This window comes from Dipodomys ordii, unplaced genomic scaffold, assembly GCF_000151885.1.
Source record: "Dipodomys ordii isolate 6190 unplaced genomic scaffold, Dord_2.0 Scaffold135, whole genome shotgun sequence".
NCBI lineage: Eukaryota > Metazoa > Chordata > Mammalia > Rodentia > Heteromyidae > Dipodomys > Dipodomys ordii.
In genome coordinates this window covers 3,523,469-3,536,082 of record NW_012267351.1, presented here as the reverse complement: position 1 = coordinate 3,536,082, position 12,614 = coordinate 3,523,469, and the positions used below count along the sequence as shown (strand labels likewise).

Sequence of the window (12,614 nt, the reverse complement as noted above, 5' to 3'; positions counted from 1 at the left end):
GCATTCTGAGCGTCACTCTGGAGTGTGTGTGTGAGTGTGAGATCCACTTTCAGTATTGTCGGGAGCTTTGCTGCTCCGCCAGCTGGAAGGGAGGGCCTCCGGCCTCTGGGACTTGTCTTGCAAAAGAAATGTGCGTAATAAATTCTCCTTTAAGAGCAGGAAGTGATGTTATCCTTAGGAAAATAAGAGAAAGAAATGTTGAGTGGATTTTTAAGTTATTATTCTTTTTAAGTAAATAAAACCAACTTAACCTCGTAGTAGCTTGAAATATGACTAGGTAGCGGGTGACTTTTCCAAGAGGCCTTCTTTGGTGTTTGTACTTAATTTTAACTGTACATTTGCTTTGGAGTGAGATATTCTTTATCATAGGGTTTATATTCTCCCGCTTGAACCATAGCTCTTCTTTTAGCTGTGTGTGTGTGTGTGTGTGTGTGTGTGTGTGTGTGTGTGGTTAACTGGAGATGAGTCTCATGGACTTTCCAATCCCTGGTTGGCTTTGAACTACAATCCTCAGATCTCAGCTTTCTGAGTAAGACTACAGGCATGTGAGACACTGGTACCCTGTAGTGATTCAGTTCTTCTTTTGTTATTATTTTTTGCTGGTCCTGGAGCTAGAAATCTGAGCCTGAGCTCTTTTCTTTTCTTTTTCTTTTTAAATTGTTATCATAAAGGTGATGTACAAAGGGCCTGAGTTCTTTGCTTAAGGCCTAGTGCTTTACCACTTGAGCCACAGTTCCACTTCTGGCTTTTTCTGTGATTAATTGGAGTCTCACAGACTTTCCTGTTCATGCTGGCTTCAAACCATGATCCTCAGATCTCAGCCTCCTGAGTAGCTAAGATGATAGGCATGTGCTACCGGCGCCCAGCTAGTAATTCATTTCTTAAGGAAGCGAAGAACCAAGGTTTCAGGATGAAATGTTCAAATGGCAGCCATAAATCACACTACAGTGTCCTGGAACTCCTGGCCCGTGTCAGCAGAAGTTACCTGTAGTCATTATTTGCTTTTGGAAGTCACTGAGATGTTACTTAGGCTTTACTAAACTGCTTGCTTTCAGCTCTTCCCGGGGAAAAAGGTATAAAGAGCTAAACTTTCAGATCATTGTGACAGGAAAAGGAGCAGCCAGTCAGGGTCATGTAGTATATTCCTGGGTGACACATCTGAGCATCAGAGGGTCTCCCCCCTTGTCCAGGGTAATGGGGCACCCCCAGCACTCAGGTTGATTATTAAATAAGAGTTTGAGGCCTTTAAACATCTTTTACACTGTTTGAGGAAGCTGCAATTAATATCTCCCAAGTAGCTCAGTACAACTTGGTTGCTAGGCAGCAAAACCCTTGAAAGACGATTTGTCAATTTCGGCTAAAAGAGAAAAGTAGTAACCATTCACATTCTAGGAAAATTGCTGCTCTCCAGCTCCTAACTTCCTTGCTGCAGCAAGAATCCCATTCTTCAGTGTCCATTTTACCCTTTCTTTAAGTGTTTTAGGAGTTTTAGAAGAGTTAGCCTTTTCCAAGCCTAACTCTCAGTAATTCAGAACAAACAGATGTGTAGGTGCCTTGTCTGTGGACAGGTTTCGTAGAAATGGACAGACTACTTTGGAAGGTAATGGAGTCCCCAGCTGCTCACTTAGGGCCTTGGGTAGCAGTCCAAGAGTCTGATCTATGGAAGGATCTTGAGTCATACCACATTTGTTAGCACCTTGGCTGTGCCAGGTTGAGCTCACCTGCAGGAGGAAGACCTGGCAGAAAGCCAGGAGATTTTAATGTAAGGGCCATGGTAGTTCAGCTAAAGCCCAGAAGCTGGTGTTGAGCAACACTTCCCAGGAGAGTGTCACCTGGGGCTGGGTTTCCTGGATGGGAGGCTTAGGGGTTCTTGGGAGAGGCCAGACATAGGTACATATATGTGGACACAGGCCTGGAAGGCCCTCTCTTGGGAAATCCACCTGATCTGGCTTCTGTGACAAGTCATTGGGTGGCGAGGCTGTGGGGGAGGGCTGGATGGCTCAGGATGTTGTCCTGGTCCACTCTGCTGCTTCTACCATGTAGACCTTGAGTTTTTAGGGAGACCCTCCATCTTAACCAAGGATCTGGGTGTGGTAGGTCTAAGCCTGTCACCCCAGCTCTGTGGGGGGGGGGGGGGATTGTCATCTGAAGCAGGTCCCAGGCAAACCAACAACACTGCCAGATCCCGCTTGAAAAGTATGCCACAAAGGGCTGAAGAGCATGGCTCTTACAAGCAGGTTGTAATCACCCACATCCAGGCCTCTTTAGAGAAGTATCCTCTAGGTGCTAATAGAAGGTTAGCTAACAGCTTTGTCTCAGGTAGACAAACTCCAGCTCAGAGCAACCATCCTAGATCCCTTTTGGGGGTCAGCTTAGATCCTAGGTTTGCCAAATTCTGTGCTGAGTACCCCTAGGGCACTAATATTGTCCCTTGCTCTGCTGGTTATGGCAGAATCTCCAGAGGCCTCTGTGAGAAGAGGTCTCTCTGTCAGCAAAGGCAGCTGCTTTTATAAACACCCCCCAAAGCACGCGGTGCCTAAGAGTGTGGGTTGCTTGAGTTTACACTCTCCCATTAGCCGTCTTACTGCTTGCTAATAACATATGCAAATTATCAGGGCTGTGAAATCTTCACCACATTCCATCTTCTGTTTAATTAACATTTAATCGTAATCTGATTTTAATTTTTTTCACACTGGCACCCTAATTAAATGTTAGGGTGTTAGTCTTAACAATTAAATTATATTGGCAAATAGAGTCTTCAAGAAACTTGACCTTTTTCAAGCCAGGGCTTTCCCCAGCTAGAGGCAGACAGTAATTAGATTCTGCAGGTTGCTGCCTTTAGGCCCACCCGGTGCACCCATTCAGCTGCTTCCCACATGGTCTTGGGTTCCAGCAGGTTGCACACAGTCAGTAACGACGCCCCCTGATGGCAGACATTCGTGCTGAATCTGATAGAAGGGAGCCTGGGGAAGGCCAACGCCCCTCCCCCACACCCCAGCATTAAGATTTATCTAGTGTGAATCCATAACACGATTTAAACTTCCCCTAGTGATTCCCTGAACATACTGTTAGTATTACATTCTCAGAAGCCTTTCTGCCCTTTGATTTTTTTTTTTTTGTCTTTTTGCTGTTGCTTTTTTTTTTCCTCCGCCAGCCCCTACCCTTCTCTCTCAGGTCCATTTCCATCTCTCTCTTCTTCTCCTTCTCCTTCTCCTTTTTTGTCAGTCGTGGGGCTTGAACTCTGGACCTAGGCACTATCCCTCAACTCTTCAGCTCAAGGCTAGCACTCTATCATTTGAGCCACAGCGCCACTTCTGGCTCTTTCTGCTTATGTGGTGCTGAGGAATTGAACCCAGGGCCTCATGCATGCAAGGCAAGCACTCTACCACTGAGCCGCCTTCCCAGCCCATCTCTCTCTTCTTGTAACTTGTACTTCAGTGAGTCAAAAACAACATGAATTAAGTTTGTCACAATTTTTGGAGTGTATGTGTGTGTGTATATATGCCAGTGCCAATACAAACACTTGAACTCAGGGCTTGGGTACTGTCCTTTAGCTTTTTTTGCTCAAGGCTGAGTGCTCTACCATTTGAGCCACAGCTCTACTTCTGGCTTTTTGCTAGTTAATTGGAAATAAGAGCCTCATGGACTTTCCTGCTTGGGCTAGTTTTGAAGAGCAATCCTCAGATCTTAGCATCCTGAGTAGCTAGGATTACAGGTATAAGCCACTGGTGCCCTGCTTGCATTATTCTTACTGCGTTTGTTGTATTTATAAGAGAGCAGGCAGAAGGCTCACTTCCGTTGTGTTTCTCTGCCTCTTCGCTGGCCTGTGGAGCAGGTCACCCTGACTCCATTCCTGCCCCTCTCTCCCCTGCCAGGTTTTCCGGACCGACTTGATTACAGCTATGAAGATCCCAGATTCATACCAGCTCAGCCCAGATGATTATTACATCCTGGCAGACCCATGGCGACAGGAATGGGAGAAAGGTGTGCAGGTTCCTGCTGGGGCCGAAGCTATTCCAGAGCCTGTGGTGAGGTGAGCCAAATCACCAGGCTGGGGGGCGCTGTTGAGGCAGAGGACAAGGAAGGGGGCTGCATGCACCTCCATCCTTGGATCTTCATTTGTCTTTTTTCTTTTTGTCTTTTGGCCAGTCCTGGAGCTTGAACTCAGGGCCAACGCACTGTTCCTGAGCTTCTTTTGCTCAAGGCTAGCACTTTACCACTTGATCCACAGTGCCACTTCCTGCTTTTTTTTTTTCTTCTGTAATTTATTGGAGATAAAGAGTCTCATAGACTTTCCTGCCCAGGCTGGCTTTGAACAGCAACCCTCATATCTCAGCCTCCTGATAGCTAGAATTCTAAGCATGAATCATCAGTGCCCAGCTTTTCATTTCTTATAAAGGACCCTCTAAGAGGGGCTAAAGAGGGGGAGCCAGATGCCCACACAGTAGATGCTTTGGAAATTGTTGCTAGTAGACCAGCCTCTGAGTTGCCTGTAGGACTGAGTCAGAAAGGAAGTCCTCAATGGACTGCAAAGCCTGCTGGTCTAAGGGGTAGAGAGACTTCTGGAAGCCGTTGGCAGGACATCCATGTGGCTTTTGCCTCTAGATACAGTGCTATGTGTTTCTCTCGGCACCCTGGGGACCCCTCAGGGCAAAGAGGCCTGGTGTCCCCCCTCTCCCCATCAGCCTGCTTAAGCTGGGCAGCTTGGGTTATTGGCAGGCCCTTCCCAGCCTTGGCAGCCGCATGGTTATCCTTGAGCCCGTGTAGATCACAGCTGTCCCTTCTCTTGACATTGGCACCATCACTTCCTGGCGACCAGCTTTATGACTGGTTTGTATGTGCCACACAAACGGCTTAGTGCCAGTCCTGTGCTGGGTATGGATCACAGGTGTTGTGGCCCTGCCCAGGTGCGCTGAGGGCTGAGTGCCAGTGACACTTGCGTGGGGCCTTCTGGGAGTCAGAGGAACCCTGGACTGACTAGAAAGCTTGGAGATACATGCTCAATGTAAGCTTGGAGATAAATGCTCAATGTGAGAAAGAATGGAAGACTTTTTTGCTGGTGGTAGTGGTCATGGGGCTTGAACTCAGGGCCTGAGCACTGTCTCTAAGCTCTTTTTGCTCAAGGCCAGTGCTCTACCACTTGAGCCATAGGACCACTTCCAGTTTTCTGGTGGTTAATTGGAGATCAGAGTTTCATGGGCTTTCCTGCCTGGGCTAGCATGGAACTGTGATCCTCAGATCTCAGCCTCTTGAGTAGCTAGGATTACAAGCATGAGCCATCAGTGCCCAGCCTGCATGGAAGATTTTTAATTCTCTGTATCCCCTTCTGCATCATGGGTGAAGTTCCTTGTCAGACCAAAGACCTGTGATTGGACCTCTTTGGGCTAGTTTCCTCTTCTGTAAGATAGAGATAATTCCAGTACCTGCTGGAGGATATAGCGGTGAGGATTAAATGAGAACACCCATGGCATGTTGTCCCCATGTGCGTCTAGGATGGTGGGGCGGGGCAGGCCATCTGCCAGGCAGAGAGGCAGGTTCTAATCAGATCTGTCTTTTCTCCTTGATGCCAATATCAGGTGGTTCTGGAAACATCCGCTGGCCTGGGTAATGAATTACAGATGCTTCCACACCAGTAGCTTGGCTTTGGTCTGCCCGACGGGTACTTTATCTGTTGACATCAGGAAGGGAACACGTGTCTGCATTGTCTTGGCTTTATGAGGTGCATTCCCAGCATACACATGGCTGAGCTGGGCTGACTTGAGCCAGGCACTCGCAGCCTGTCTGAGCTTTGGAGAGAATAGCCTGGGGGGCAGGGACAGGGATCCTCTTAGAGAGTTCTCCCTGCTCTTCCCAGCCCCTTCGCTATCTCCCCCAGCCCAGCCCCTCTGTCTCCCTGGAAACCTGGGCAGCCATAATCACCATGGATTGGAGGGTTTGTACCTAAGGCCTTGCTGTGCTGAGCCTCTTTTGGTTTCTTACCGGAACTGGGGCTTGAACTCAGAGCCTCACACTCTTGCTTGGCTTTTTCACCCCAAGCTGACATTGTACCACTTGAGCCACAGCTTTTTGCTGGCTTGTTGGCGATAAGAATCGCACAGACTTTCCTGCCTGGACTCCTGGCTTTGTGCTACAGCTGTTGGTGTTCATCTTCTCACTGAATGATCTTCCTTGCTTTACAAACTACTCAGATTAGCTAGATGAGAGGAAGTCGGGAAATTCTGGGGAGTTTCCTGCAGAGGCCACAGGGGGCCTGGGGAGGGCTGCTGGGGCCAGGAAATCACAGGCCACAAGAATAAACCTTGGGTTGTCCTTGTGAAGCCCATAGCAAGAATGATGGGCCTGAATGCTACAGTCCCAGTCTCTTGCTTCCTTCCCAGCCTTTGGACACATGTACCCATCTCCTGGTCTCAAAGCTCTCTGGATGAATGCCCCTGCTCAATGTGGCCAGAAGACTCAGCCCAGGGCAAAAATGAACCTCTGATATCTGTTTGCTCCTCTTGACTAGAAATCCCTCCCTCCCCTTAGATCTCGGCCCAGTTTCTGCATCCTCCTTGCTAAAAGCTCAGGGCTGCTGGCTGAGAGGCAGATCTACAGCCATGTCCTACCCTGGTAAGCCTTCCAGGGACCAATCGGAGCAGGTAGCTCATAGTTGGAAACCCCAAGAAACACAGGCAGTGCCTTTTCTGGTTTGTAAGGCAGCTCTGAGCTCTGCTTCCTCAGAGGGAAGACCTGGATCTTGGTTCCCAGGGGTGTAGCTAGCTGGCAGGCAAGCCAGGAGTGGTTGGTGTTATATTGGTAGGTGACCCTTTGGACAAAGAGTGCCCCAAATTCTGACTAAGCATATGCTTAGGGCACCCATAAGCCAGGCTGTGACAAATTCATGAGGCCGTGCTTTAAAAAGGAAAAAGAAGTGACAGTTTGCAACTGCACTGGTTGGACTAAGAGTTAATATTGCTTCGTTTGGAATGGCCTGCTTTGTGGGAACAGCCCACCATCATTCATTAAGGACCTCTTTATATGCTCCTCTTGTTGGGGGTCCTTTCCATTTCTCCTTTACCCACTCAACCTCCTCAAAGCCTCCCTTCTTGCAAAGAGGCCTTTCCCTCTCTCTGCTTTGGGCCCCTGCTTCCCTGCGCCTTGCCTCCTTCCTGTCCCCGTGCTGACATGGGGTATTTCCTGGAGCCTGCGCCCTCCTCACACACAGCTCAGTCATGTCTGTGTGCCATCTCAAGCCCTGCCCTCCCCTGCACATCCTACGCTGAGTCACAGCCCCTGGCAGCCCTGCCTTCGACCCCAGGAGGCCTCCCAGGCAAGTGAGGGGGGCCTCTCAGGCCTGGCAGGCTGGCCAGATGGAGGCCAGGCTCCAGGCAATAACCATGGCAACCAAAGGGCGGGGGTATGGAAAGAGCTGGCATTTTAAACTGGTGTCAGGATTTGAGGAGCAGCACACAGCTGCATAGACGGGACACTCACCCTGCCCAGGGGGGAAAAATAGCCTCTTTCCATTTCAGGAGGTGTTAGGTAGAGATCCCAAAGCATTTTCATTCCAACACACACACACACACACACACACACACACACACACACACACACACACTGTGTTTATCAAAGGTTACTTTCATAAATCCTGACAATCTAAGCAGCTCTCATAAGGTATGTATGTTATTAGCTCATTTTTGTGAGGACACAGAGCCTTTCAGTGGCAGAGGTGGGCTTTGGTCTACACCTGCAGTCAGAGCCCTACCAAGGGGCCTCAGGGACCCCAAGAACTGAAGGAGAGTTGAGCTCCCAGGTGATCTGGGGCTGGTAGCAGGTGCATATTTGTTTGCAGAGAGCTAGCTTGGCCTCCGACTTGCTGCTTGTGAACCTGTCTGAGAAAGAGCCAGGTATGTGTATAGTGATGGTGAAACCATCTGTCCGTCTGATGCCAGAGGACAGCTGGACTCAGTTTTTCCTTTTGTGGGGAGCAGTCCTGGGGCTTGACCTCAGAGCCTGGGCACTCTCCTGAACTTCTTTTGCTCAAGGCTAACGTTCTACCACTTGAGTCACAACACCACTTCCAGCTTTTTCTGAGTGGTTCGTTTTTATTTATTTTTTTTTTTTGGTCGGTCGTGGGGCCTGAACTCTGGGCCTGGGCACTGTCCCTCAGCTCTTCAGCTCAAGGCTAGCTCTACCGCTTGAGCCACAGTACCACTTCCAGCTTTTTCTGCTTATGTGGTGCTGAGGAATCGAACCCAGGGCCTCATGCATGCAAGGCAAGCGCTCTACCACTGAGCCACCTTCCCAGCCCCTGAGTAGTTCGTTTAGAGATAAGAGTCTCGCAGACTTTCCTGCCCAGGCTGGCTTCAAACCTTAACCCTCAGAACTCAGCCTCTTGAGTAGCTAGGATTACAGGCGTGAGTCACCTAGTGCCTGGCCTAGACTCAATTTTATTGAAGACCTTGGCATTTTCAGGCTTTAAGACCAAAGGGACTTAAAGTCCTGAAACATATCTGGCTCTATCCCACTAGGTTTTTTAGGCGAGGAGAGTGGAATTGGCTCTGGCTGAGCAGGGTAGATGTGGGTATGGTGAACCAAAGCTGCAGGTCAGTTTTTTCTGCACAGCCTTTTGGGTCTTCTTCATCCTGTGTAACCCGCAGTCATCTGATCTGTATGGTGGGCAGATAATGGAGGAAGGGGAAAGGGGAGAGAAGAGAGCGAGCTCTACTGGGCATTAACATCTCAGTTCACTGCCAGGTGCCAGTGGCTCACGCCTTAATCCTAGCTACTCAGGAGGCTGAGATCTGAGGATCATGGTTCAAAGTCAGCCTGGGCAGGAAAAGCTGTGAACCTCTTATCTCCAGTGAACCACCAGAAAACCAGAAGTGGCACTGTGACTCAAGTGGTAGAGCGCTCACCTTGAGCTGAAGAGTAGAGGGACAGCGTTCAGGCCCAGAGATCAAGCCCCATGAATGATAAAAAAAAAATCTCAGCTCACGAGGTAAGCCAAGAGCAGAGAGACAAACGACACATACTCTCCCTAATATGTGGATGCTAAAGCCAAAATGTAGAGATATGACAAAGTAAACGGACTTGAGAAACAAAGGACTGGTACTCATCACTCATTTTGTCATATCATTGCTAAATGACTCCATGTTTCTGACCACATATATGGTATATATATGAGCTCAATGGAGGGACACCAGGAGGAGGACAGAATCAGTGGGAAATGGGAAAACATACAACAGAGGAGCCCATCAGCTGCACTGGACATAGATGAAAATGAACTAAGCAACTCAAAGACAGTGATGGGAAGGGAAGAATGAGAGGGAACAGCAAAAAGAAAGAAATGTAAATATCACCTGATGTGGAAGAAGTAATTGTATTGTCAAAGCTCATAGAATTCTACAAACTTTATAGACGATGATAATGACAATTTGCCTTGTGAAGGTTAAAAGGTGTTTGTGACTTTAACTAAGTGTCACTATCCCACAATACTGTAAAATCTGTGAAATTTATATAGTCACCTAATCACAATTCTTTTAAAAAAGAAGAAAAGAAAGTGAGAGAAGGTTTGGGTTAGGAGCGATGGGTGGCAATGTTGTCAGACACTTTGTATTCATATACTGTTTTGTAGAATGGGCACTTCTTTGTACAACTACTTAAAGATAATAAATTTAAAAAAAAAATCTCAGCTCAGCCAGATGCTGGTGGCTCACGCCTGTAATCCTAGCTACTCAGGAGGCTGAGATCTGAGGATCATGATCTGATGCCAGCCCAGGCAGGAAAGGCCATGACACTCTTATCCCCAATTAACCACCAGAAAACCAGAAGTGGTGCTGGGTCTCAAAGTGCTAGAGCAACTAACCTTGAGCAAAAAGCTCAAGGACAGCGCCCAGGCCCTGAGTTCAAGCCCCACAACTAATAGTGAGTTGGTCCACCAACTCACTGGATTCTCCAGGCTAATGGAGGAGCAGGCTAATGCCCCTTGCTCTACAACACTCTCTCTTGATTTCTCAGGCTCCTCCCACCCTTGGAAGGCCCCTCTACATCCTCAAGCAACTCTGCACTTGGTGAGGGCTCCCAGCCTGCCTGGACTAGCCGCTATGACCTGGATGAGATTGATGTCTATTGGCTGGAAATCCTCAACTCAGAGCTCAAGTTGATGGGTAGGTGGTTCACTGTGCCAGGAATGGGGCTGGGACAGGGGGTTGGCATTTTCTTTCTAGCCTCACATTCCTCCCCTCCTGAAAGACAGTGGCCCAGACAGGGTGGGGGTCCTGCTGCTCTCCGATGGCTATAGTTTTGGTTCTTTATATCTGAAGCTTCTGCAGCCATCAGCTGGGAGCAATGATAGGTATTCATGGAGTTTGAGGGGAATGAATGATGGCATGTCACATGAAGAATAAGAATGAACTTTCCAGATGCTGATAACTTATTCCTAAAATCCTAGCTAGTCAGGAGGCTGAGCCAGAGAACTGAGGTTCAGATCCAGGCTGGACAGAAAAATCCTTAAAACTGTCATCTCTGAAATAACCAGCAAAAGCCAGACTGGAGGTGTGACTCAAGTGGTAGAGCACCACCCAAGCAATCCCGAGGCCCTGAGTCCAAACCTCAGAACTGGCAAATAAAAGAATAAGGGAGCTGGGCGCCAGTGGCTCACGCCTGTAATCCTAGCTACACAGGAGGCTGAGATCTGAGGATCGTAGTTTGAAGGTAGCCCGGGCAGGAAAGTGTGAGACTCTTAGACTCTTACCCCCAATTAACCACCAGAAAACTGGAAGTGGCTCTGTGGCTCAAGTGCTAGAGCGCTAGTCTTGAATGAAAAAGCTCAGGGACAGCACCCAGGCCCTGAGTTCAAGCCCACAGCCAACCAAAAAGAAAATAAAAGAATACGGGAGCATATGATGGAGCTAATCAGTGGGGCGTGGGGGGAGGCTGGTTCTTCTGGCTGGAGCCCAGTAATTGGCCTCACCCAGGAAAGCCCAGCTTTTTGGTATTCAACCACTTTTGGAACATTTCATCCTACAGAGGCTCCAGCGGTAGATTCTAGCCAACACCAGGGGATATAGCAGGAGTGTATTTAAACCAGCTCCACTCTATACACTCCACGCTCTCTGAACACACATTTGTCCATGTGGTCTTAGGCAGCCTGTCTTCAGTGAGATCAGAGGCCAAGGTGGATGGTCTGGCCTCTGCTAGAAAGTCCCTCCTATGCCCAGTTTTCCTTAGTTGTCCCAGTAGGCCAATGAACCTTTGGAGACATTCTCTCAGTCTGCTGCAGCCCCAGGATCTGAGGCCTCTTCAGACTTCAAGGGATGCTGGATTTCCTAACACGGATACTATCTCTCCTCCCCACACCCTGTTTTCCTCCTTGTAGAGAGACCTGAGCTGGATGAGCTGACTTTAGAGCGTGTGCTGGAAGAGCTGGAGACATTGTGCCACCAGAATATGACACGAGCCATTGAGACACAGGAGGGGCTGGGCATCGAGTACGACGAGGACGTCGTATGTGATGTGTGTCGCTCTCCTGAGGGTGAGGACGGCAACGAGATGGTCTTCTGTGACAAATGCAACGTCTGTGTCCACCAGGTAGGGGACCCCCCTCCCCCCACACTGCAGACAGGCTGTGTGTGATTGTAGGGTTTCATAGGCCACCAGGGTACCAGCACTGCAGAAAAAGGAAAGTGAGTTTGAGAAGATTAAGTTGCTTGTTACGAGTTCTTAACACAGTCAAGACTATGAGCCATTGTTACCATTAGTGCTATTAGGAAATAAGTACAGCTGGGTGTCAGTGGCTCACATCTGTAATCTTAGCTATTCAGGAGGCAAAGATCTAAGAGGATCACGGTTTTTCAAAGCCAGCCCAGGCAGGAAAGTCCATGAGACTCTTTATCTCTAGTTAACCACCAGAAATTCAGGATTGGAGCTGTGGCTCAAGTGGTGGAGTGCTAACCTTGAGCAAAAAAAAAATCCTCAGAGACAATAGCCAGGTTCTAAGTTCAAGCCCCATCACCAACTTATCCAGAACTCCCCAAGATAAGAGAAGGCTTGGATATCTTCAGGCTGTTTCTGGAAGTCCTGGCTAGGACCCAAGAATGCACTCTGGCTCTGACGTTCAGGCTCACACTGCAGCTGCACCAGACTCTGGGGAAGTCCGAGCTGGCTCTGACTTCCTACTTCCACCCAGCCACGCTTGATCCCTCCCAACTTAAACATGACCAGAAAGAACCCTGCTCATAGAACTGTAAAAAGAAGAAGGCGCTGGGCCTTGATCTTACAAGAAGGCATCAAATCAATTTCTTTATGTTCTGATACTGGGGTTTGAACCCAAGGCCTAGGTGCTGTCCCTGAACTTTGTTTTGCTCATGGTTAGCACTTTAATACTTGATCCACAGAGCTCTTCCAGCTGTGTGGTGGTTGATTGGAAGTAAGAGTCTCGTACAGTTTCCCTGCCTGGGATGGCTTCAAACTGTGATCTCCACCTACTGAGTAGCTAGGATTACAGGTGTGACTTGACAATACCTAGCCTAGAGGCAATTCTTCATATTCCACCTAAGAGGTGCGGTTTATGGATCCTCCTGAAATCCATGCTAGTTGGCTAGAATGAATTTCCTCCCAGCAGAGGGCATCTC

The 12,614-nt window shown here is 48.6% G+C and overlaps 1 protein-coding gene across 3 annotated transcripts in view; it reads left to right on the top strand.

The window, feature by feature from the left end:
* Jade2 (jade family PHD finger 2) overlaps positions 1 to 12,614 on the top strand; it is a 45,634-nt gene that overhangs the window by 16,733 nt on the left and 16,287 nt on the right. For all 3 annotated transcript variants that reach the window (XM_013030978.1, XM_013030979.1, XM_013030977.1), the window contains exons 5-7: positions 3,876 to 4,033; positions 10,000 to 10,148; positions 11,360 to 11,571. In XM_013030978.1, the coding sequence (XP_012886432.1) occupies positions 3,876 to 4,033; positions 10,000 to 10,148; positions 11,360 to 11,571 (519 nt within the window). The remainder of the gene's footprint in view (positions 1 to 3,875; positions 4,034 to 9,999; positions 10,149 to 11,359; positions 11,572 to 12,614) is intronic.